Source organism: Aotus nancymaae, unplaced genomic scaffold (genome assembly GCF_030222135.1).
Source record: "Aotus nancymaae isolate 86718 unplaced genomic scaffold, 86718_ANA_hifiasm-v0.15.2.pri h1tg000064l_1, whole genome shotgun sequence".
NCBI lineage: Eukaryota > Metazoa > Chordata > Mammalia > Primates > Aotidae > Aotus > Aotus nancymaae.
In genome coordinates, this window is record NW_026988479.1 from 5,408,092 (window position 1) to 5,434,200 (window position 26,109).

At 34.2% G+C, this 26,109-nt stretch overlaps 1 protein-coding gene across 1 annotated transcript in view; it reads left to right on the forward strand.

The window, feature by feature from the left end:
- Positions 1-24,010, forward strand: part of CHSY3 (chondroitin sulfate synthase 3) — a 288,921-nt gene extending 264,911 nt beyond the window's left edge. The window contains exon 3 of the mRNA XM_012447928.3: positions 19,050-24,010. Coding sequence (XP_012303351.1) covers positions 19,050-20,612 — 1,563 coding nt within the window. The 3' untranslated portion in view covers positions 20,613-24,010. The remainder of the gene's footprint in view (positions 1-19,049) is intronic.
- The last annotated feature ends 2,099 nt before the right edge of the window (positions 24,011-26,109 follow it).

The window sequence follows — 26,109 nt, forward strand, 5'->3', positions numbered from 1 at the left end:
TCATGTTGCATCATGGAGAACCGAGTGGAGAGTGGCCAGAGGAGATGTAGGCGGACAGGTAGCTATTGCAGACAAAGTTCTTGGAATTTTGGACTAGGGCAGTTGCCCAGAAGATATGAAGAAGAGAATCAAGATTCAAGAGATAGATAAAATAGGTAGGAATTAGTAATGAGGCTTAAAGAAAAGCAATGATATAATATGATTTACAATGATATATTAGGGATAACTCTTGACATGACATCATTATTGCAAAAATCACTTTCCCAATTTAATGTTTGTCTTTTAATTTTATCGTTGTTGCTTTAGATATGGGAAGTTTTTAATGTTAATGTGCTATTAAAATCCATTATCCTGTCCTTTATTTTTTTGTTTATAATTTTGTGTTTGCTTCAAAAGGACTTCTCCATGTTTAGAAAAGGTAAATATTTACTTACATTCTTTTCCCATTCTTTTATGGCATTTTTTTTTTCCTTAGAGGAGAGGGTTCTAGTAGGATTTAGATCTTTTATATATTTGAGATACATGCACGTATCTATGTGCACACATACATCTGAACACATATACAGGTATATATGTATATGAATATACTGTATTTAGTATAAAATATGAGGTAGGTATGGATCTAAATTTATTTTTTCCTTGTAAATGGCTAATGGCCTATAAATTCTATATGAAATAATGATTCTGAGTCATTTGCCTTTTTGTGAAATATTTTCTCAATGAATATGCCCCTGAGATTAGCCATTCAATATATAAAAAATTAGACATGGCATTCATGTGAATATTTTGATTGTAGTGATCTGTTTTAAACAATTCTGTAAACAGTATATAAAATAAATTATAAATATCCATTAGTAGTAGGAGTAATAGTAGTGAAAACAGAGTCATGAAAACAAATCCAAAACCTAGTGAGATTTGGAGTGTTTAGCTTTGCTTCTTTATAAAATGTGTTTATTTAGGTCATTGATTGTAGTTTTATTCCTAATTATAGTTTTATTCCTCAAATCTCAGCAGTTTTTGCCTTAGAATTTTATATCTGCTTTATAGAGTTAAAAATAATTCATTTATTTTATTTTATCTGTTCAGAGAGAAAATTTTAAAAACTCCATTTGAACCATTTTAAAATATAACTGTGCAAACTTGAAACCCAAATTGTTCTTTACTTTTTTACCAAAGCTATTATGGTCACAGTGAGTTACTAGGACACTTACTGGGTCTCATGAAATTATTTTATTAATCTTACTTTTTTCCATTATGTAAATTACTCTTTTTGTTGTGACAACTTTATACATAAGAAAGAAAGGTAAGTTATACTTAGTTTCCAGTAAGGATATATAAATGTAATTAGGTCAAAGTGACTCAAGTCATTGTATATTCATTTCTGGAAAACTTGACTTTTAAAAGAGTAGGCTTCACTTGATTTTTGTTAGCACTATCTTAGGAATACCTACCTGCTAATTAGCACTGTGATTCCCGTCCTGTACCACAGCAGTGTTGTGCCCATGCAGAAGTCTACAGCACTATAATTAGGATATTTTTCCTAAGAAAAATATTATAATAGACATCCTGCCATGCTTATGTTATTTTAATTGGATGTTTAGCTCTAGGGATCTTCATAATATATCGTAAAACTTTAATGTTAATAAAATCAGCTGGAAGGAAACAGTACTTATCTCATTGATTGCACCATAAGGAGTAGGATCTTAATTTGAGCCTTTCTTTTCTTCTTTTTTTAAGCTAATGGAGAAAGAGTTTTAGGTGGATCATGGGATCTAAGCACTGTAACACAATGCTTCATTAAGTATTTCCCATGATCCACATCAGAAAAAAAATTACTAAAGGTGGAGGTAAACAGGTAAGGAAGACTTTATTCAAGACTACTACAATAGGGGAGAGAGACTTAAGTCCCACTGAAACAAAAGAAGGGAGAGTTTTTTCTTTGTTTGTTTTCCTTTTTTTCCCCCTTCTCTTTTTCATTGTCTAAATTTAAGGTATACATCTGATTTTTTGATATACATACACAAAGTAAAGTGATCACTACCTGGAGAGATTTTAAGTGCACTGGAAAAGTGCTGGAAGACATTAGAGGGGAAGTTGGCCTATATGATCAAGACTTCTGTGTTTGCTAATTAGTGTTTATCAAAATTAGGCTTCTACCCTCCCAGAGAAACTGAGAGATGGAGGGCTGTCTTTCTTGATGATTACATTTTCGAAGGGTTAGCTAATAGTACCTTGAGAAAGACATTTCTGAATTGTAAAACTGGCAGGCAAGAAGCTGGAAGATTTACATCCAATAGGACAGAAAAGAATGTATGACTGCAAGTTTTCTAAGGTAAATGCTCTAAGAAAAAGGAGATCTGGAACCTATAGTCAGAAAGAAATCTAAGTTTATTCAAACTGAGGGAAATGTTAACGCCATCTTGGCCACACACTGATGGATATTAGATTTACTTGATCTGGAAACTGAACTAAAAGTACAAGTCCTTTCTTACTTTACAATATATAATACAATCATAAAACTTTTAAATATTATGTACAATTAAAGATTACTCATTAGAAAACTAATAAATTCGATATTCAGGTACAGAAGGGATGTCTTTGAAATGTGCTTTAGAGTGCAAGAGATTTCACTGATTAAAGTTTACTAAATAATAACAATAGCAACACCTACTGAGTATTTACCCAATGTCAGATACTACTTTAAGCATGTTTCATATAATGTAGAAAAAAATCTAGGAGCTCTTATTTTCCCAGAGGGTATAATTTAATCCTATGTCAGACTGAGAATGGAAGAGCAGATCTCAAAACCAGGCCTGTGGCTCCAGAGAGGGGATCTTGCCCTGGAATAGACACACATGGACACACACTGATAGAATAACAGAGGAATATGCTGAAGAGGTTCTTTTTTTCTTTCCTTTAAGTAATTGAAAAAATCCTCAAAACGTAGGTCTAACTCCACACCACTTTAAAGTTTCCTACAGAAGCCCTAATTTTGTCCTGTTTCTTGAATGAAAGACTACCTTGTCTCCATGCAGCTGGCAAAGGCCTTCATTGGGCTTTGCTGTCATTCTCATTTACTGTGGTCTCTCAGCAGCACTTCATTTATTTGTGCAGAAATTATTAATGTGATGGAGTGCAGTCTGACTTAGAATCAGTTTAGACTTCTACAGTCATTTCACATCCCGGTGGCACAAAGCAGGAATGATGATGGCTGTCCTTGCCCTTTCTCCCTGCTTGGATGACTACATCAATTACGAAAATAGTAAAGAGATGGAGGACTCTCATCAGTCATGCTACAATAGTACTGGCCTGTGAGTCACTACTTAAATAAGATATAAAAGCTTTAAGATATGTGCCAAATCTTTTGCAGCACAGATGTGTGAAGTTACATTTTATTTTTTAACTTAAAGAAACACTTAAAAGCTTCGGAAATACTGCAGAATGCTGAAAATTGTCTTTAAGACAATTAAAGTTCCTCCAGTAAACATTTTGCTCCCTGTTTTGGTTATCAGCTAATTTGGGAGGGCATATATTAATTTATTAAAAATTAATTCTAAATATTTTGTTAAATATTAGGCCTAGGCTATCCTCTAGGAGCTGGTCAACTAGAAAGGCATGCTATCAAGTAAAGCAGCAAGTACAATATTGAATAATTAGTACAATGAGCACTGGCCAAAATTATACAGCTGTTTATGAATTTAGTGCTTGTCTCCTTCACTAGATGGCTAACTCCATGAGGACAGGGCCGTTTTTGTTGTAACTGACGCATTTTAGAAACTTAGTAAATACTTGTAAATGAATGAATAAATATAGCTGCAAGTAGGAGCTAACCTCTTGGGGAGAATAGACTCAAGAAAGATTTGTTCAGGCAAAATTACTGAAGTGATCATGTCATAGAGCATAGTATGTTATCTTTCTCATGGTTTCAATATTTGTGTCAATTAGATTTCACTAACCTCAAGCATCTACTGTATACATGGCAATGAACTATGTTCTCCTCTGTACCTTATTATTCTGCAATGTACTAAGAGCTGATGTCCATTTCCTACATAATGAATATAAACGTTTCACTCTTAAATCTTGAGAATATGATATATAATTTCTGTTTCTGAGTACATCTGAATATAGACCAAGTGACACAAGAAACTCCACGAAAATAAATTAACACTGAACACTGCACAATGGCCCTCCTATTTGTTGGAAGGTGGTCACATCTTAGCTCCTTATACACCATTCCAAATTGCCCTGAAGATTACTATAGAAGTATTAATGATGGTCACTGGAAATTATCATGCAGCCAAAGCTCATACTCACAGAGGTATATGTTATCCTTCAAACAAAAAAATCATGTTTGTCCTACTCATTATCTGACCCACTTTTACACTTTCTGACATAAGTGAATGATACAGTGTTTATGCAGAATTAGATAAGCTTATGTTAAGTATTTCATAAGGCTAACTAGCTGGTTGCTTGAATTTGTGGAGCACAGAAAAACAAAAACAAAATAGTAATTACATCCAAGACAACCTTTGGCTTTTGCTTTAGCACATTAGTTAAATAAGAATCTACTTGGGATTTGAAAGCTTTCAAAACTAGAATGAAACCTGTGAATTAGAAAGAAGTAATTTCCTCTTTTTTATCTGGAAGGGAGTTATGATTTTATGCATGATCAGTGACATCATATACTCATTACATTTCCTCCGTGGTTACAATACATTCATTAACTGGGTTGATGTCTTCTGAAATTTTGTAGCAACTACCATCTTCTTTTTATTTCTTAAATTTTTAAATACAACATTTTATTTTAGATTCAAGAGGTACATGTGCATATTTGTTATATGGGTATGTTGTGGACTGGTAGAGACTGGGCTTCTAGTGAACCCATTACCCAAATAGTGAATATTGTATCTAAAAGGTAATTTTTCAACTCTTCCCCCATTTCCAGCTCCCTTACTTTAGAGTCCCTAGTGTCTATTATTTCCATCTTTATACTCATGTGTACCCATTGTTTAGTTCCCACTTATAAGAAAGAACATGTGATATTTGGTTTCTTATTTCTGAGTTAGTTCGTTTAGGATAATGGCCTCCAGCTACACCCAATGTTTCTGCAAAGGATGCGATTTCATTCTTTTTTATAATTGCATAGTATTCCATGGTATATATATACCACATTTTCTTTATCCAGTCAACTATTGATGAACACTTATATTGATTCCATAACTTTGCTATTGTTAATAATGCTGTTACCTTTGTATATAATTATTTCTTTTCCTTTGGATAGACACCCAGTAGTAGGATTGCTGAGTATAATGGTAGTTCTGTTTTGAAATCTCCATAATGTTATCCATGGAGGTTGAACTAATTTACATTCCCACCAACAGTGTATCAGCATTCCGTTTTCTCTGCAATCATGCCAACATGTTGTTTTTTAACTTTTTAAAAATAGCCATTCTGCCTGGTGTAAGATGATATCTCATTGTAGTTTTAATTTGCATTTCTGTGATTAGTGATGTTGAGCATTGTTTCATGTGTTTGTTGGCTGTTTGTATTTTTTCTTTTGAGAAATGTTTGTTCATATCCTTTGCCCAGTTTTTAGTGAAGTTTTTTTTCCTGTTGAGTCATTTGAGTAGCTATTACTTTACATTTTGTTTTTTAAAGGTCAAGAAAGCCTAGTTTTGAAGTGATAACCTCCCTCCTTCCCTTTGTCTATTGTTAGTTATGCTGTGAACCAATCATTTAGAAGGAAATGAAATCCCTAGGGAAGGGAGTCATTATATTGGCATTATATGAATAAAGGGTGTGTGTATGTTTGCAAAGTGGCAACTTGTAAACCTAATATTCTTCTTTACCTCTTCTCTGCAATAAATAGTGAGTACCTAAAATGTTTAGGGAAAAAAATAAATTTAAAATTGCACTTGAAAGTTAACCAAAAAAAATTTGTAAAGTCTACAGAGGAAGAGAATTGGGTAGATTTTAATGATCATCTAGTGTTATCTTCTTAACTGTATCTCAGGAAGTATCTATATGTTCACTCTCTGAATATATGTAGGCAGGCTAAATAAGGCAGATAGATGAGCAGTTAAGTTCAGTTATCATAAGCTTTTTTTTCTTATTAGAGTAGTATTTTAGTTCTAAAAGGGTAGTGTTAATTAAAGCACAAGGGTTTATTTAAACTAACAAATGATTACGTATCATTATATTATTATAAACAAATCTGATGAACTTAGTGATTTCTTAATGATTTTTAATCTCTTTAGTATTTGTTTAAGACATCAGGTGTCCAGAATATACTCTGCTGAGAAATCTATGTCAATGATTGAGAGTTAATATCTATGAGCTATTTCCCATGTTACCTGCAAGTATTTTTAAATTGTATGGAATATATCTTGCTGAGAAATCTTTATCACATATAAGAGTTGGTATCTGCAAGCTATTTTCTGTGTTGTCTGACAGGTTTTTTAAAAACTAAAATAGCTAAAAAAATTAAATGAAACAGGAAAATGCGTTAATTTTAATGGTGCAGATCACCCAGATCAGATTGTTACTTGGATTTCAACCAAGATTGAACTAACTAATTAAACAGAGGGCAAACCTTCAAAACCATACAGAGCATTAGACAGCTGAAATTGCAATTTAGTTTATCAGGTCATTTTTGACAGAATGGTTTGTGGTGCAATTGACAGAACCACAGCTAAACTAACTGTAATAAAAAAGAAACAATACTCCTAGGAAGCCAGAAAGTCTGAGTGTGCTCTGGCCTTAGGCATAGCTCAGTGCTGCGTTCATTGCTCTCAATAGCACTCAGTTTTTCTTGTGTCACTTATCTGCTCTGTCTGGGTAGTGAGGTCTGCTTTTCTTTTTCTAGGATTATAGTGTGCAAAACATGAGCCTATGGTCAAAGGGAACCATTTTTTTTCCTGTTTCAAGAGAGATCTTGCCCATGAATAAAGCTAATCCAGAGGGAACAATTTACAACAAAGTATATTAATTGGCCAGAGTGTGATATGCATTCACTTTTAGGAAAAGATGAGAGTTGTGGAAAATAAAAAGAAAAGGAAAAATATTGTTTATTGTTTAACTCTTTTTTATTTTTTGAGGCAGTTGAGACAGGGTCTCATTCTCCCACCCAGGCTGGAGTGAAGTGGTGCCATCTCAGCTCACTGCAGCCTTGACCTCCCGGCCTCAAACCATCCTCCCACTTTAGCCTCCCAGGTAGCTGGGACTACAGTTTTGTGTTACCATGCCCAGATAATTTTTCTTTTTTTTTTTGGTAGAGATGGGGTTTCACCATGTTGCCCAGGCTGGTCTCAAACTTTTGGACTCAAGCAATCTGCCTGTCTCAGCTTCCAAAGTGCTAGGATTACAGGCGTGAGCCATTGTGCCCAGCCACATTTAACTCTTCTGAAGTGTACAGTTCAGTAGTGTAAACTACATGCACATGTTATGTAAAACACCTCTAGAACTTGTTCAGTAGTGTCAACTATATTCATGTGTTATGCAAAACATCTCTAGAACTTTTTTGTCTTTCAAAACTGAAACTCCATGCCTCCATTTTCTATTTCTTTTCTTTTCTTTTTGTTTGTACTTTAAGCTCTGGGGTACCTGTGCAGAACATGCAGGTTTGTTACATAGGTATACACGTGCCACGGTGGTTGGCTGCATCCATCACCCCATCATCTACATTAAGTATGTCTCCTAATCCTATCCCTCCCGTGGCCTTCCCATCCCCACAACAGACCCATGTGTGAGTGGAATCATACAATATTTAGGTCTGTTTGTGACTGGCTTATTTTACTTAGTATAATATCCTCAAGTTTCATCCATATTGTAGCAAGTGAGAGGATTTCAAAAGGAAAAGAAATTTTAAGATTTCTTAAAAAGTTACTTTAAAAGGATAGTCACAAACACAAAATGCTTTCAGGCAACTTAAATTTATAAAACGAATGTGGAGAAAGTTGATGGGACTGAAAATAACAAGAAAATGCACTGCTCGCTTATTATTTTTCAAATTCAAATTTATTCAAAATACTGGCCTCACCAAGAAAAAAGGCAGCAACAAAAATCACATCCATAGCCCTTAGACTACAAGTTTTCAACACTGTTACTAATATAATTGGGAAGGGATTTCCTTCAAAACAAAAAAGAAACAAAAGAGAAAATATTATATTTTTTGCATCATATTTTTAAAATTTTAACCTTTTGTTTTGAAATAATTATCAAATCACATAGAGTTGTAAACAAACAATACCAAGAGATTCCATGTGTCTTTTATACCCATGTGTCTTTTATCTCTCCCTGATAACATCTTGAAAAACTATTTACAAGTATCACAACCAGGATATGGATATAATCCACTGATCTTACTCACATTTTCTCAGTTTTGCATGTACTCTGTGTGTGTGTGTTTGTGTGCATATGTACACACATGGATTTAGTTCCATGCAATTTTATTACGTTGAATAGTCAATTTAAAAGTAGAGTTTACAGATCAAATGTATCTATTATCAAGGTGCTACTGTTTTTATAAATCTTAGTAGCAAAGTGTTATTAATTTATATGAAAAATATGCATACATTATAAAAAAAGTATATCTTATTATTCTTATAGCAGTTCATTGCTTTAAACTATTTATTCAAGCTATATACATCCTTTAACATGTTTTCATTATTTTCATAATTATAGAGTGACATATGTATGCTTATTTTCCCCCAAAGAATTTCTTTTCTTTAATATTGAGAAGCAGGCTGTTTTTTATTGTATCATTATTACCAGAGAAGTAGGGCACATTTTAAGAATCTTACTGTTAATATCTGCAGGCAATAATTGAGGGAAAACAATTCTGTTAATTTGAAAATTCACTATTTCACTTAGAACTTTTATATGCACTAGTCTTATAAAAGAAAGATTATTGGTCATTTGCATTAAGGACAATAAGACTCTATTTAGTTACATAACTAAATCATAGAAAATAAAATGAGTTTAAATATTTGCAAAGCAAATTACTGAACCCATAGGTTCACCATTATATTTTACACTACTTTGGAGATTTTTTATTTTCTTATATGCCTTCATAATTTTTCTAATTTTCAGAGTCTTCACTTCCTACAAAAAGAATACCTCATTCTCAAACCATCTTAAATCCTCCTTAATCTCATATCTAAGAAGAGATTCAAACAGATTTTTCCAAGTTAGAGGATCCTTTCTCTTCACACACACACACAAAAACTTTCTTCTTCACACACACAAAAAAAATGTAGTAGCATAATGAGAACAAAATAACTCTCAGCAGATTGAAGTAACTTCTTTACATAAATAAGTGAAGGAGACTTTTCTCCTTCATAGGGAGACCAAAGATGTTCACAGACAGCTTTACCCATAATAGCATGGCCTCGTAGTTCTCTTTCATTTCAACAGAGACAGTTTAGTTTCTTAGTTTTCAGATTATGATCTGAAGTCAAATGATAGCTATTGTAAACATATTTGAATCATTTTCTAAGGCAAATTTAATCAAGACCATTCTCATGTACTCATTTATTCAATAACTACATTAGTAATAATAAAAAGCAAATTTCAATAACTATAAAGATAACAACTACAATGATAATACCTAATTCTTATATAGCAGTTAGAAATATGCCACAATGTTTTCTAAATGTTTCAAATACAAATACTAATTTAATACTAGCAGCCACCCTATGAGGTAGATTCTATTGTATTTCTCATTTTACAAATAGTTAAACTGAGGCACAAAATGTTAAAGGATTTGTCCAAGTTCACATGTTTATCAAGTTTTAGAGCCTGGCTCCATCCCGGGCATCTGGCTCCAGAATCTAAGCACTTAATCCCAATGCACACACACTTCCCTGAATTACAATGAGACATACAAATGGAAAAGGCCTGTTCCTTTCCTTCAGGATGTTTATAGGCTCATCAGAGAGAAATGACAAACACCTATAGTACAAGACAGAAAGAGATTGGGATAATTAAGACATACACTTAGAGGATTTCTGAGTTATTTATAGAATAGGATTTTTTACATGTAGTTGGAAAAGGTGGCAACATTTGTGATGTGATTCAGAGTTAATAGTGTGTTGACAGGATGGAAGAAAGAGAAAACTGGAGGCCTGGCTGGAGACAAGGAGAAGAGGTTCTAGGAAAGGTGCCTGGGTCCCTTAAAGTGAGAACAACTAAAGGAAACAGCTCCTCCTTTATCATGTGGGGAGCCCTTTCTGAAGATATGAGAAAAAATTCTAACATAAGTCTCTTGGTTATGGATAATACTTATCAAAGTTTATATGTTACAGAGATATTATTTGGTTTAACCTAATTTTTATGGAAGACACATGTGTATTGTTAAAAAGTTAAGTGATGCTTTGAATTTATAATACAAATCCAGAGTTGGGATCAAAATGCTAACTTTTGACTTTTTCATAATTTTTAAAACATAATTTTGATTTTTAAAAATATTCAATTAAAATACTGTATTTTTATTACCATATCCCTAATAAATTGCTTGTTCTGTTTCTTCATCTTTCAGTTGTAGTCATTTTCTATTGACTTAGTTCACTTTCCTTCCCTGTCCAATCACATGTGTATCCTGTCCTTTACTCTCTATACTTCATATGGGGCACATAATAATTTTTAATATATATATGAAACTATATATATATATATATATATATATATATATTCATTGTTTGTATTCTTCACTAACTGTTTCTCCAGATTCATTGGGTTTTCTATTGATTTCATTTTCTGAACACTCCCTTTCTTTTCCCTTCTGAACTGCTGGATTCTGTATTGGTTGCCCTTTATGTTCCTGTTTGCACCATGTCTTCTCTTTCTTGGTTTTCTCTCTGCTTGGTAATAACAAATCTGTTAATAGTTCTCTGAGAAATGAGCTTGAGAGATAATTCTTTTTTTGTTGTTTCTTTTTCTTTTATTATTATTTTTTATCATACTTTAAGTTCTGGGGTACATGTGCAGATCTTGCAGGATTGTTACACAGGTATACACATGCCATGATGGTTTGCTGCCTCCATCCCCCCGTCACCTACCCTAGCTATTTCTCCTAATGTTATCCCTCCCCAATCTCCCCAACCCCTTCTATTCCTCCCCTAGCCCCCCACTCCCCACAGACCCCAGTGTGTGATGTTCCCCTCCCTGTGTCCATGTGTCCTCATTGTTTGAGAAATAATTCTTTGAGGTATAGCAATGACCTTATTTCCTCCTAACACTTCATTGATATCTTGTTTAGCTAGCTATAGAATTCTAGGTTTGAAACCATTTTCATCATATTTTAAAATGACTATTCCATTACTTTTTGTACTTCCAGTTTTCATTGAGAAGTCTATAGACATGCTGCTTTTTGAGCCTTTTATCACTGTCCTCCCAGGAGGCATCTAACATATTCTCTGCCTCAAGGCTCTAAAATTTCACAGTGGTATGCTTCCTATGGGTCTAATTTTATCTGATTTAGCTTTTATAGAATAAGCCCTTTGAATTTGGAAACTCAAGCCCTTTGTTGCATTTTGTGGAAATTTTCTTGAATTATTTTGTTGATAATTTTTCCTTTCTGTTTCTCTGCTCACTCATTCTAGAAATACTGTTATTTGCATATTTGATCTCCTGAACTGATCCTGTAATTCTTTAAACATTTCCTATATATTTTCCATTTCTTTTTGCTTAACTTTCTAGGAGATTTTATTAACTTTATTTTCCAACTCTTCTTTTGCATTTAAAAATTTCTGTTATATTTTAATTTGGTGCATTTTATGTTTTGGTTGTTGTACATGTGTACTTGATATGTGTGATTATGTGTGGATAGATAGATATAATAAAACATATATAAACATGGATAAATACAGATATAGCTGTGGTCTGGTTTTATGATTTCAATATCTTCCCTCACTTTTCTGATGATAGTAATTCAATATACATTTATGTCTTCTTCTACCTGAATATTCTCTATTTCTTTAGAGATGGCTTCTGTCCTTGATAATCTGCTCAAGACCGACCATAAGATGTCAAATCTGATGAGAAACTCTGAAAAAGTGACTTGGTTTTGTCTACTATGACAAGGGTTCCCTTAATTCAGAGATGATGGAAAATAAATATTGTTAATATTAATTTTTTTGCTCAGAGAGTATCAGATGTCTGGCTGCATAATCTGACTGATTATTTTCATCCTACCCACTTCCACTACTCTTTCTGGAGGTTCCAGTAAGGGTTTTTAGGTTCAATTCAAGTTTATTCTTGTTTTTTCCCATTGCAAGTCTACAAGTCAGTTTTCTACAATTTGCTAAATCTCTGACCACTTATCTGTATACAGTCAACTTCCACAATTATAGCGTTCTTCATTTCTTTTTTTCCCTTTTTATGTATATCTTTAAATAATTACTGTCCTCATGGATTTCAATAAATAGTAAATGTGGAACTTACTGTTAAATCTACCATTTTTATTCAAAAGTTGACTTGAACTTTTTATCTACCTTCCAAAGGATTTTTTTCTTTTCTTGAACATTCCAGGTAAATTTTATCTGCACACAGTGAGACCATTTAATACAGATACTATACTCCTTTTATTTCAATAACAGTTTCTTAAATTGTATCTTTAAATACGTCTTTTTTTTTTCAGTCACTCTAAGTATGTTTTTGGCTCTTCTTAGCCTACCCCTCCTATCAGTATGATTTCTCTCTCATCTGTCATTAACTTTTTATTTCTATTTCATTTTCTTTAGCTTTCCTAATTTCTACCCTTCTATCCCTTAATAATAGCTATCCACAGTGCCTATTTTTTATTCTGAATTTATTTTCATGCCTGTTATAGTTGATTTTTTGATTATTTATTTCTTAGTTCTTTGAGCTGACATTTCATCTTATCATCACATCCCTGATATCTTATATTTCTGCCTTGTTGTTTATGAAGATAGAGGCAAATGCTTCATATGTTTTTAAAAACAGTTGCTTAATGTTTTTCTCAATTTCATGACTTTTTTTTCTGGGGGGAAAACGTAGTAGTAGTTTTTCATCTAATCTTTTTTTTTTTTGAAACTTTGTGTCAGTGTTATACCATTTTTCTTTTTTAGATAAATGATTCATCTCTAAAAAAAAAATACATTTTTCCTGGACAAGCTATTCACCATAGATATTTATTTTGCAGGAGTGTTTGCTATAGTTTTCGGCTTGCTGTTTTCCACAAAGAAAAGACATTGATTTTCTCTGCTGCCTCAGATTAAACCAGGGTTTACATGTTTAATTCTTTTTGTACCTCTGTCTTTTCTACTTCTCTGAAATAAAATGTTGCTATTGGGGTTTATTCTGCCTTTCCAGCTCACCTGAGTTCCTGAACTTAGAGTTGTAAATATAGAGTAAGTTTCAGGCCCTGCGTTTTCAGGCAGTGTATTTTCTTGGTGCTTTCTGAGATCTGCCCTTGAACCCCATGGGCACTGACATTGATCAATTTAGCCTCTTTTTTCCACCTGTTTCCAAATGATCCTGCCTAACCTCAGAAGCCTTTGGAAATTCTAAATGTATTTTGGTGACTAAAGGTATTTTAGTGACTATGTATTATTCCATCTCTTCGTTTTTAAAGCAACAGTTAGCTGTATTTTATTTTTAGCACTCCCTAATGTTGTCTAAATAGCCTCATCGATGTTTAATTTACATTCCACAAAATTCTCTTTTTATATGTATACATTTTACTGATATTTAGTAAATTTATACAGTTATACAACCATTACCACAATCTAGTTTTATAAACTTTCCATTGATCCAGAAGTTACCTTGTGCCTGTTTGTAATCAACTCCTAAGTGGTTGTGGGTTTTTGTTGTTGTTGTTGTTGTTGTTAAGATTTTAAAGTTTCTCATTTAAGACTGGGCATAATGCCTCATGCCTGTAATCCCAGCACCTTGGGAGACTGAAGTGGGAGGATCACTTGAGCCAAGGAGTCCAAGACCAGCCTAAGCAACATAGTGAGACCCCATCTCTAAAAAAAAAAAAAATTAAAAGTGAGCCAGGCATGGTGGCATGTCCCTGTAGTCCTAGCTCCTCAAGAGGCTGAGATGGGACAATTGCTTGAGCCCAGTAGCACTGCAGTGAGCAGAGATCAGGCCACCGCACTCCAGCCTGGGTGACAGAGTCATACCCCATCTCAAGAAAACAAGAAACAAACAAAAAGTTTCTCATTTATATAGCTATTATCATTTCAGAAATTAACTTTTCTATGTTTTCATTATTAATAATTCTAAGGAGGCTGATGAAAATTTAATGCGGTAGAAGAGTACATAATTGAACATACAACTCCCTCTTGGCATTTATTCTTCTTCTGTCAGGTTTTTTATAGAAGATTTTCCTAGAGCCTTTCAGACAATCTTTCTCAGAGGGTAAGATCATGGGTGATACACTTGAAGCACTGAGGTTAGTTGGGACACACTACTGTTCATTACTGCTGTGATTTTGTTGTGAAATGATTTTCCTTTGCAGTGTAGTGTTCTGGAGGTTCCATGAAATCAACTGATAATTCTTTAAAGGAGAGGAAACCAGTTTAAATTAGAAGTTCTAAATTATTTCAAGCAAGTTAATATATTTTTAAAAATAAATTTTACGTTTTTTCTTAGAACAATTTTTCTACATTCAAAATGTATCATGATCTGTAAAACTGAAAATCATGAGCATTCTATTTTTAATTTTATTTTCATCACTCTCAGTAGATACTTGGTTGAATAACTGTTTCCATGAACTGTAGTTTTCTGAAATCCCCCCAATAATTTGTCTTTCTCATAGTAAGGCACCTAAATGGCATGTTAGATGCATTGAAATACTGAGAATATGTGGTCCAATTTATAATTGTTCCCATGCATTTCCAGGAATAAACAAAGATGAATTAAGTAGACTAAAGGGTGTGTGTCTCATTCTCTGAAGACTCCGAGCTAAAAAGAACAATCTCAAAAGGAGATTGGCACATCCTTATACTGCTATTTACAGAGCTGTCATTTACTGAGTGCTTTCTATTTGCCAGACACAATGCTAAACACTTTATATAGTGTTTTTTAACTGAATAGTACTTCAATCTCCGTTTAAATATTTGACATTTTCCCATTTTACAGAAAAGGAGACTGAGATTTAGACTGCAGGAAGAGGCTTAGAAATAGTGAAGCGAGTATTCAAATCCATACCCTGATTCTATAGCCAAGCTTTTAAACATTCTTCCTTCTATCCTGTATAAATTGGACATCCCTATATGTAAAAGTTGAAAATTTGGATATGTTCTATGATTCTCACTGACTAATAACATAAATTCAGGACGCTCTCATCATTACTACCTGGAGTATGTATGAATGCGCTGCTTTTAAAGATTGTTCCCACCACTGTCTTTTCTTACATGATGTTTATGCAAAAGAATATGTTTGCAAGATAAGCACCATATAGACATATTGGGCAGAAATGATGATGTAAGTTACTTAGACATTCCAATACCAAGATATTATTTATTTTATAACATAATGCCATTTTCATCAAATTGTGCAGGATATATCACTTCAATATCACTAATATAAAGCATGCCCTAAGAAAGAATAGTTTCAGAGAATCAATACTTTTTAGAGATGATATAGTTAGTATTCTATTATGATCAGAATTTGTTTTACCTTCCTACATAGAAAGAAAAAAATCCAAGGGAAATTAGATAATGTAAAATATTGAAGCAATTTTAGGTAGAAAATATTAGTACTATGCAAATGGAGATATATAGCCCACTGCAAATTATGGATAATTTGATGTAACTTTGATCAAAGTTTTATATAAAAGTTGTCATGTGTTTTCCAAAAAAAAAAAAAATTGGATGCAACCAGACAACTGCATCTTAAATCAAGTCCAAAATCTATATCAAAGTATCTAATGTTATATTCTTCAAAGTCAAATGGTGCTTATTTATTAATAAAAATGTGTCCAAGTATAGAAAATGGATCAGGAGAAATACCAGGGGTTAAGAATCTGCCGTGGTATTAGTCATCTCGCTTTTAAGTCACGTTCTCTGGGAGAATCTTTCTGATTTCTTCTCCTTCTTCTTCTTTCTCCTTCTTTCTTCTTCTTCTCCTTCTCCTCTTTCCCCTTCCCCTTCTCCTCTCCTTCTCCCTTCTTCCTTCTTTCTTCTTCCTTTTTTCCTTCCTTCTTCCTTCCTTCTTCATTTCTTCTTCTTTCTCTCTCTCTCTCTCTCTCTTTCTCTCTCTCCAGGCCCATGTATCTACACAAATTTATGAACATACACATCAAAAAAGCATATCTAATTCTATGTGCATATATATGCATACTTTAAAAATAAAGTTCTTCATTAATTGGAGTATAGCAGAAAAATATATCTTAAGCAGCAGTTCAGTGAATGTTCACAAGTTAAATGTCCACACATAACCGCCATCTGGATAAATAAAAGAACATTACCAGCACTCCAGAAGCTTCCCTATTCTTGATTCTTGATCATTATTCCAACAGCAAGCAGTATAGGTTAGCTTCACCTGTTTCTGAATTTCGCATAAATGGGATCATACAAAATGTATTATTTTGTTATATGGCTTCTTTCATTTGTTCATGAGGTTCATTCATGTTGTTGCAAGTCATATTTCAAGTATTTAATTGATGTATCGCTTTTCATTGCATGAATATACTACATTTATCTATTCTGTTCTTGATGTAAAATTAGGTTATTTTCAGTTTTTCTTCTATATATATTTAGGTGTGTGTGTGTATATGTGTGTGTGTGTGTATATATATATTCTATTGGGCATATGTCTAAGAGAGAATTACTGAGTCATAGGGAATATGTATGTTCATTTTAGTTGATATGGGTTTTCAAAATGATAGAACCAAGTTACAGTCTCACTAGCAGTGTATGAGAGTTCCAAATCTTCCACTGCCTTGACAATGCATGGTATTATCTATCTTTTAGTTTTAGACATTTTGTGGATCCATCATATTATCCCATTGTAATTTTAAGTTGCTTTATCTTGATGATGAATAAAGTAGAGAATGTTTTTATATGTCTATCGAGTATTTGCATACCCTTTTGTGAATTATGCATTCAAGTGTTCTTTCCCATTTTTCTGCTAGGTTTGTCCTTCCTCTTATCCTTATTTGTACAAGTTTATTATATATTCTGGGAATTAGTTATTTTGCATAAAATCTATTAAAATTTTTTTCTCCCTGCTCTGTAATTGACCTCTTTATTTTCTTAATGGTGTTTTTATGGTTAGTGTCTTATGCCCTATTTACAAAATTTTCACCTACCCAAAAGTCATGCGAATATTTTCATGTAAGTTTTAGATGATACCTTTAAAAGCCTTTTTCTAAAATAAACTTTTATATTTACATCAACAGGTCATCCATTGTAGGATGTAGGGGGTCAGTTTTTACTTTTTTCCCTCGTATGAATATCCAACTGACCTGGCACTTATTACTTAAAAGACCACCATTTCTCCAAACTGTAAGCTCTACTTTATATTTCTATTACTTTGCTAAATTTTTTCAAGTCTCTTCTTCCTATGTGTTTCATAAATCCCTTTTCATGCTTCTTGCAGTATGTCTATCAATGATTTTATTTTTTCTCCCATTTTCCTTAGCTCTGCCGGTATACTATTTATCTTCTTTAAGCTTATTTGTCTATTAATTGAATTATTTTTTTGAAGAGCTGTTTTTTATAATTTGTGTACAATTTTTACCTGCTTCTGAAGAGTATTCTTAAGCTTGCAATATTTCTTTCTCCTTATTCATTAGAATATTTGCAGACATCTAATGCTGCTGCTAACCTTTTTTCTCCTTTTCCACCTATTTTTCCTCATCCTACCTTTTTTTCTTCTTTTTCTTATTCATAATAACTTGAGTGGGTATAATAAAGGTTTCTTAATTGACTGGCAGAGAAGGAAGAATCAGCTGGCGGTTTGAATTTTGTCCTCATAACTACATTTTTTTTTATTTTTGTTTCTGCCTGAACTAGTGAATTTGTTCTAGACTAGCAGAAAGCCTTTTAGTTTCATAAGGATGTAAAGCATTTCTATTTTGGATATGATACTTTATATCAGGAGTGTAGATCAGCGTAGTTTCTGTTCCACCTTATCTTACCAAGAACTTACTCGATAAAAATGCTATGTTTGGATGCTACATAAAATTTAAGACTCCTCTGGCAAATAGCCTCATGTTGTCATTCCAAACAACAGGTCACTGGTTTTCCTCCTTAGGGTGAATTGCTTATTTTGGAAGACTCATACAGTATCCATTCTGTGTCTCTTCTTCTCTGTAATCTGTTATGGGGTTACGGACATAGTCAATTACTGTTTTATTCATAGCTGGAGGTTTGTTTGCAATCTTTGAGCCTATGAACCTGACATTTATGCTCTCATTCATATATGGAAATCAAAAAGTTGATTGTATAGAACTAGAGAGTGGAATGTTGGTTACCAGGGGCTGGTTGACCTGGGGAGAGGGGATGGGGAGGTTTCGTCAAATGATACCACATTTCAGTTAGATACGAGGAATAAATTCAAGCAATCTAGTGTGACATGATGACTATAGTTAATAACAATATATTGTATTCTTTAAAATGCTAAAAAATAGATGATGAATGTTCTTACCACAATAATAACTATGTAAGGTAATGAATATACCAACTGGCTAATAGTGGGATGATTAAATATATATGATATATATATAAATATATATGATATATATATAGTGGGATGATTAAATATATAATCATTTATTTATATATTATATATATCATATATATATACACATGATTGAAATATACATATATATACACACACATATATACATATATTTCAAAACATGTGGTACATGATAAGTATATATAATTTCATCCACCAATTACAAATAATAGAACTATTTTAATTTTTTAAAAATATAAATATTGCAAACCATTTTTACTATGAAATACAATACCAAAAGTTTATTAAATATTTTTATTTGGATGCTTTAGTTTATTGCTGGTTTTCTTTTAAAATTAATCCTGTTTTCTCTTTTATTTTTTTTCACTTTTCAGATGCAACAACTGTTCCATGAAAATTATGAACACAATCGGAAAGGTTATATCCAAGACCTTCACAATAGCAAAATTCATGCAGCCATAACACTTCATCCCAACAAAAAGCCTGCGTACCAATACAGGCTGCATAATTACATGCTCAGCCGCAAAATTTCTGAACTTCGCTACCGCACCATTCAGCTCCACAGGGAGAGCGCCCTGATGAGCAAGCTCAGTAACACAGAAGTAAGCAAAGAGGACCAGCAGCTAGGAGTAATACCTTCTTTCAACCACTTCCAGCCTCGGGAGAGAAATGAAGTGATAGAATGGGAGTTCCTGACAGGGAAGCTCCTTTACTCAGCAGCTGAGAACCAGCCCCCTCGACAGAGCATCAGTAGCATTTTAAGAACAGCACTGGATGACACCATCCTACAGGTGATGGAGATGATCAATGAGAATGCCAAGAGCAGAGGACGGCTCATTGACTTCAAGGAAATTCAGTATGGCTACCGCAGAGTTAACCCCATGCACGGGGTGGAGTACATTTTGGATTTACTCCTTTTATACAAAAGACACAAGGGAAGGAAATTGACTGTGCCAGTGAGACGTCATGCCTATCTTCAGCAGTTGTTCAGCAAGCCTTTCTTCAGAGAAACTGAAGAGCTAGATGTCAACAGTCTTGTGGAGAGTATTAACAGTGAAACTCAGTCATTCTCCTTTATATCTAATTCTTTAAAGATATTATCTTCTTTTCAAGGTGCCAAAGAAATGGGAGGGCACAATGAAAAGAAAATACACATTCTCGTCCCTCTCATTGGAAGATATGACATTTTCTTGAGATTCATGGAGAATTTTGAAAACATGTGTCTTATCCCAAAGCAGAATGTACAGTTAGTCATTATCCTTTTCAGTAGAGATTCTGGCCAAGAGTCCAGCGAGCATATTGAGCTGATAAAAGGATACCAGAACAAGTACCCCAAAGCAGAAATGACCCTGATCCCAATGAAGGGAGAGTTTTCCAGAGGTCTTGGTCTTGAAATGGCTTCTGCCCAGTTTGACAATGACACTTTGCTGCTATTTTGTGATGTTGACTTGATCTTCAGAGGAGACTTTCTCCAACGATGTAGAGACAATACAATTCAGGGACAACAGGTGTACTATCCCATCATCTTTAGCCAGTATGACCCAAAGGTAGCAAATGGGGGAAATCCTCTCACTGATGATTACTTTGTATTCTCAAAAAAGACTGGATTTTGGAGAGACTATGGATACGGAATCACCTGTATTTACAAAAGTGATCTTCTGGGTGCAGGTGGATTTGATACCTCAATACAAGGCTGGGGACTAGAAGATGTAGATCTCTACAATAAAGTCATTCTATCTGGCTTAAGGCCCTTCAGAAGTCAAGAAGTAGGAGTGGTGCATATTTTCCATCCAGTTCATTGTGATCCTAACTTGGACCCTAAGCAGTATAAGATGTGCTTAGGATCCAAGGCAAGTACTTTTGCCTCAGCCATGAAACTGGCTGAACTCTGGTTAGAAAAACATCTGGGTGTCAGGTACAATCGAACTCTCTCCTGACAGTGCAGGCAACACATTTTGCCTTTTTAAAGGGGAGTTTACCTCATTGTCGATTGTTGTTATTTTTATTTTAATATTGTTATTTTTATTATTTTTATTGTTGTTATAATTTTATTTCGTTGTCCTGGTCTTAAACTACTCTTGGTTGTCTTCCAAAGGGTGTTTGTTGACCTCAAGCAAGAAGAGTCTGCAGTTCACTGATGTTTCAGATTTCTACTGAAGTCAATATGTATTATTACTTTTATATATCTTTATTTGAGATTGAGTTAAATCATGGCAATCAAATGACTTTTGAAGCTCATTCATCACAAGAGACAGCTTAGAAGAATGTTCTCTTGGGGCTTAAAGATGCAATATAGACTTTTATTTGGTTTCTCAAATTCAATGTGATACAAATATTTACTGGTGAAAGGTACCACAAAAGTGCTTTATGCTTCCTATGGGGAAGGGACTCTGTAACATAAACTTGAGTTTTGTAATTTATACAAGGACTTAAATATATAGACAATAATTTTCTTCATCTTTAGAATTTTTAAAGTAAATGAACACCTATGATTGTATGTTTATTTTTTAAAAAAAGTTTTAAAAATTGAGGAGTTTTGTTCCACAAGCAACCGGTACTGGCTACCCTGGTCTTACGACAATTATGAGCTCCTCACAACCGTCTGCTATAAATGCGAATGAACTTTATTTTCTCAAGGAAATATGATTTAATTAAATATTCATGTACATTTTAGAAGCTTTATGAAACATGTCCTTCATTTGCTGGCAAGAAGATAAAATATGACAGAACCTGTTTATTTATAATAAAACACAGGTATAGCAGTATTCTTTTTCAAAAACACTGAAAAGGTTTTGTTGTTTCCTTTTAGTCATACTTGATATGTTTCTGTTCATATTCACCAAAACATGCTTGCTGAGCAGGCTTGAAAAGTTAACAAGGGATTATGGTATGTTGTTTGTATTATTATACTGGAAACCCTAGCCTTCATAAGTGATTAAAATGAGCAATTTCTTTACTCAATAATTTACAATCTGGGAGAAGCATCCTTCCTCAATCTCTTCAGCTTTGGGATCAAGCTGACCCAAGAACAGTTCAAAAATTGCCTTTAATATGGGTTGGAAGGTATCTCAAAAGTCTCTGAAGAAAATATGAATATAACATCAATTTTCCAATTATTAAAAACAATTCAGGAAATCTCATTTAATTTTACATATCATTCTTTCTTTGACCTGGATCAGTGGTCTCCAGTTTCCAGAAAAGTGTAATTGAGGTAAAGAAGTGTTAAGAGAAAATGAACATCCATGTAAAGGAGTGTCATTAAGGCATATTTTAAAAATCTTATTTCATAAATAGGTAATACATTTGCATGGTTCCAAAATCAAACAAAATTTTTAAATGCCTAAAGCTGTTGGCCCCACTCCTCATCTACCCATATCTGTCTCCTGACCACACATAACCACTGTTTGGGCTTTGTGAGTGTTGTGTATATGACTTTCTAGAGTTTCTGAAGCACAGATTTTATTTTTTTACCCTCTATACACAAAATGTAGTATATTATACATATTGTTCTGCACTTTGATGTTCTGTTTCTACTTAATGAAGAGATAATTTGCATCAAAATTGATTTGAAAGTGATTGTTGCAAATTGTTGCCATTATTTTTAACTGAATGCCATGAGGCCACATATTATTTGCCTTGGTGATGAGTTCCTTACATGTTGACAACCTGTTTTACTAAAGACATTTTGGGAGCCTTAACAAATAGCAGTGCTTAATATTAAGACAAACAGGATGGCAGTCTCCTCGACTATAACTTATAATCTTAATAATGTCAAGTTCATTAGAAAAGAATTAACCACATTTTGAGATGTTAAAATGCTCATATTGACAGGGCCAACAATTCAAATTGATCTCTGCCCTAATATTGTCTCTGGCTTTCACAAACCCTCATTTTAATCGCTTATTTTCCTATATTACAAGACTTAGCTCTCCTGCAGACTTTATTTTCCTGAACAGTAAATATATTAACATTCAGTAAACATAGTTATTTGGGAAGCTCTATTACCAAATATTAAGTATTAATTATTTTGTTAATGAAGAAAATAAATCAGTGATTGATCTGCAACTCAGACAAATGAAATATGAGGGAGTTTTGCAGAGGTAATAAATGTAAAGCCCTAGTTTAAAACATTCCAAGACTTAGCGAGTGTTAGGAAGCAGCTGCCAGAGGATGAAATGGCATTCTGTATTATATGATGAAACCATACTGATGAAACAAGGGAATGCAGAGACTTCATTTAAACTTAATTACACATGTACACACTATACTGTTAGTATAGGCACATTTAAAATCTATTATATAACTTTGCATTCAGCCTTCATATAATTTTTTCAGGCAATGCAGTATTACATGACTGAAAATACAGAGAGAATGATGTTAGTAAAATTGAGTGTTTTTCTATCCATGTGGTATCAATTACCTAAAGCCTCTAAGTTTGAAGGGCAACACACTATATGAATGCAACCAAAAAAAGCACAATATATGGAGGTGTAGTAGTCCATACATTGTAGTGTTACCTTATCTGGATGGCTGTGGATGTTCTGTTTCAATGTCACCCCAAGAATAATTTCATCAGCCGTCAATGTCATCTTATTCATCATCTGCTGTCCACTCAGCACCACACTATGCATTTTATTTTTAAGTTTAATTTTCAGAACAGCTCTCAGAATATCGATATTACTTTGTTCATTAAACAGATATGGAAGCTGACGCCACACATGGTTAAGTAACTTGTCCCAGATTCATACAGTTGGCATGCTGTAGAGTTAAGATTTAAGCAAAAGCTTGTCTGAATCTGAAGTGCCTGTTCTTTCACTCTACCACATGGTTTCTCAGTTGCTGGAGGGATATACAAAACAGTGGGGGAACAAAGGGATTCCTGAAACCATGCGCATATGAGATCCACTATTCAGCTTGCTCCTGCTGAATGCTTTTTCTGTACAGAGCTAAATTTACATGTTTGCTCAGTTAAAGCCTCTTCAGGCTTTAATCTCAGGTGTCTACCACTTTGCTAGATCCTTCTATGTACCATTGTGTCAGGGAAGGGTAGGGTTTTTCTGTCTACCTGCTCAAACATCACTGAACTTCAGCCAGGAAAAAACTGTCCAGAATTTCTGATGCCAACAATATTTCTTCTATATCATCTCAGCACCTGAGTGTGGAAACTGTCCACACTGATGAACACCACCAAATAATTGCTTGACTATTTCTGTCACTTTACCCATACGGACTTGGTATAAGCAATGTTTTCAATGCTGAAATAGTTATGAACATAGGAGTTGAGTCCATTATGCCTAGTTGATAGATAGGGAACTACAGGAAGGAAAAACCCAAATGCGTAGACTGATAGTCCAACCAAGAGAATACACACTGGGGTCTGTTGGGGGGAAATAGGGGAGGGACAGCAGGGAGTGGGTAGTTGGGGAGAGATAGCATGGGGAGAAATGCCAGATATAGATGAAGGGGAGGAAGGCAGCAAATCACACTGCCGCGTATGCACCTATGCAACAATCTTGCATGTTCTTCACATGTACCCCCAAACCTAAAATGCAATTAAAAAAAAGAAGAAGAAGAGAAAAGAATAGAAAAAAAAAGAGAGAGAATAAATATTCCCCGGAAAGGTTAATTTATGAAGTTGCTCAGTTTTTAGCATATGAAACCTAGAAGCCATCTCTAGATAGCAGCCCCATGGCTGGGCCTCTCTCATTTCATTTTCAGAGGAGCCCTGGAAAGTTCTTTCTTCTAGGAGTAGTGCTCACTAGATGAGGTTCCCTCCTAATGGTTTCAGATTGCTCAGGTGAGAGGCTGTGGATCTGCCTGCCCTGTTCAACCCTCAGCTGGGACTTCCTTGTCCTGGGGGCTATATTCTAAGGTAGACCTGGATCTAGAAAGAGATTGCTGTCTCTCTTCCTTTTCTCTTCATACATAACAGAAAATATGCCTATGCAGATAAAATATAAATAATCAACAAAATATTTGTAGCTCCATATTGACCTTGATGATAAGATTTATATGGGAAAATAAAGATTTCAACATATTTCACATTATATGGCCAAGCTACATTTATTATCTTGCCACCTCCTCCTTTCTAAGTCACTGCACCTGTGGCCCTGCAACTTACAGGAACCTCATGTGCCTTATCCTAGCAATGTCTATCATGATTTCAGGGAATCTGAAGAATTGTCCACTTAATCTCTCATTTGTGCTTAATTATTGAGGGCACATCTCTTCGGGATGTAGCCTGCGATTGTGGATATTACAGAGTGAGTGGGAAAAATGGTGTCCCTAGGGACAACAAAAGAATTTGGTATCAGTTCTTAGTGCTGCTGACTTTCCTACCTTCCCCATCCATACTCTTATTAGCATTTAATTCCTGCTGAACAAGTGTTGGAGTATTCTGCCTGTGCTGAGGCCAGGAGCTTCCTAGACCTTTATTTTCAACCAGTAGCAACAGTGGTGCCAGATTGGTGCCAGTGTTGTTCTGCCTCTGTCTGCCCCCCAGCCTCTTTCACATGCTGGCTGTGCTGCCAAGCTTGTCGCGACAGATGGTTGGAATGATTTGAGGAACTGGCAATGATTCATGCTCCCAGGTGGTTATACAGTCAGCATCTGCATCAAGCAACAAACTACTTGGCACTAGCACAAAGTACCAGGATATTCTATTGTCAACTTCAATGTGACACCCAGTTGTCCATTTCCCTCTTCCTTTCTGATCTCAAAAGCTGCCAAGGTCTAAGACATATGTGGAATTCTACTCCATGCAGGATTTTATTTCAATCAAATTCAATCAATAGGTATTGTATTCATAGGTTGGTGTCAATGCTGAGATTCTTCGGTTTTGTTATCCATTATGCCTGAGTATACATTTTTGCTATTTCTTTACCATCCAACCCCCATCTTTATAGGTTCATGTCTGGAGGATTTGGTAAACATCAGATTAGAATGATAAAATGGTCCTATTATAAAACGACATCCAACAGAAAAAAAACTAACACAGTAACAACAACAACAACAAATAAACCACAATACTTGCTCATATCTGTAATGTTAACTGATTAGCAAATACTTATTGATAACTTGATTGGGAACAATACTCTCAGGTGGAAATTCCAAACCTGTGAAAACATGTATCACATGGATGCAAAGCTCTCAGTACTATTAGGCCTCCTTCCTTAGGGCTGTTCTTCATCTCTTTCTCAGTTCTTCCACAGCCACTATCCCTCAGACTCCCACAAACACATTTTCTTATTTTGTCCAAGTGGGGATAAATGTGTGTATATACCAAATGAAATCTAAGACTTATAGCCGAATTACAAATACAGATGCGAATCTACCTCAGTTGTTGTGTTTTGATTCTTGCAACAAAGGTTCAAATTGCCATTGGTCAAAAACAACTCAGGACCAAAGGTTCATATAAAAATGAAAAATACTTCC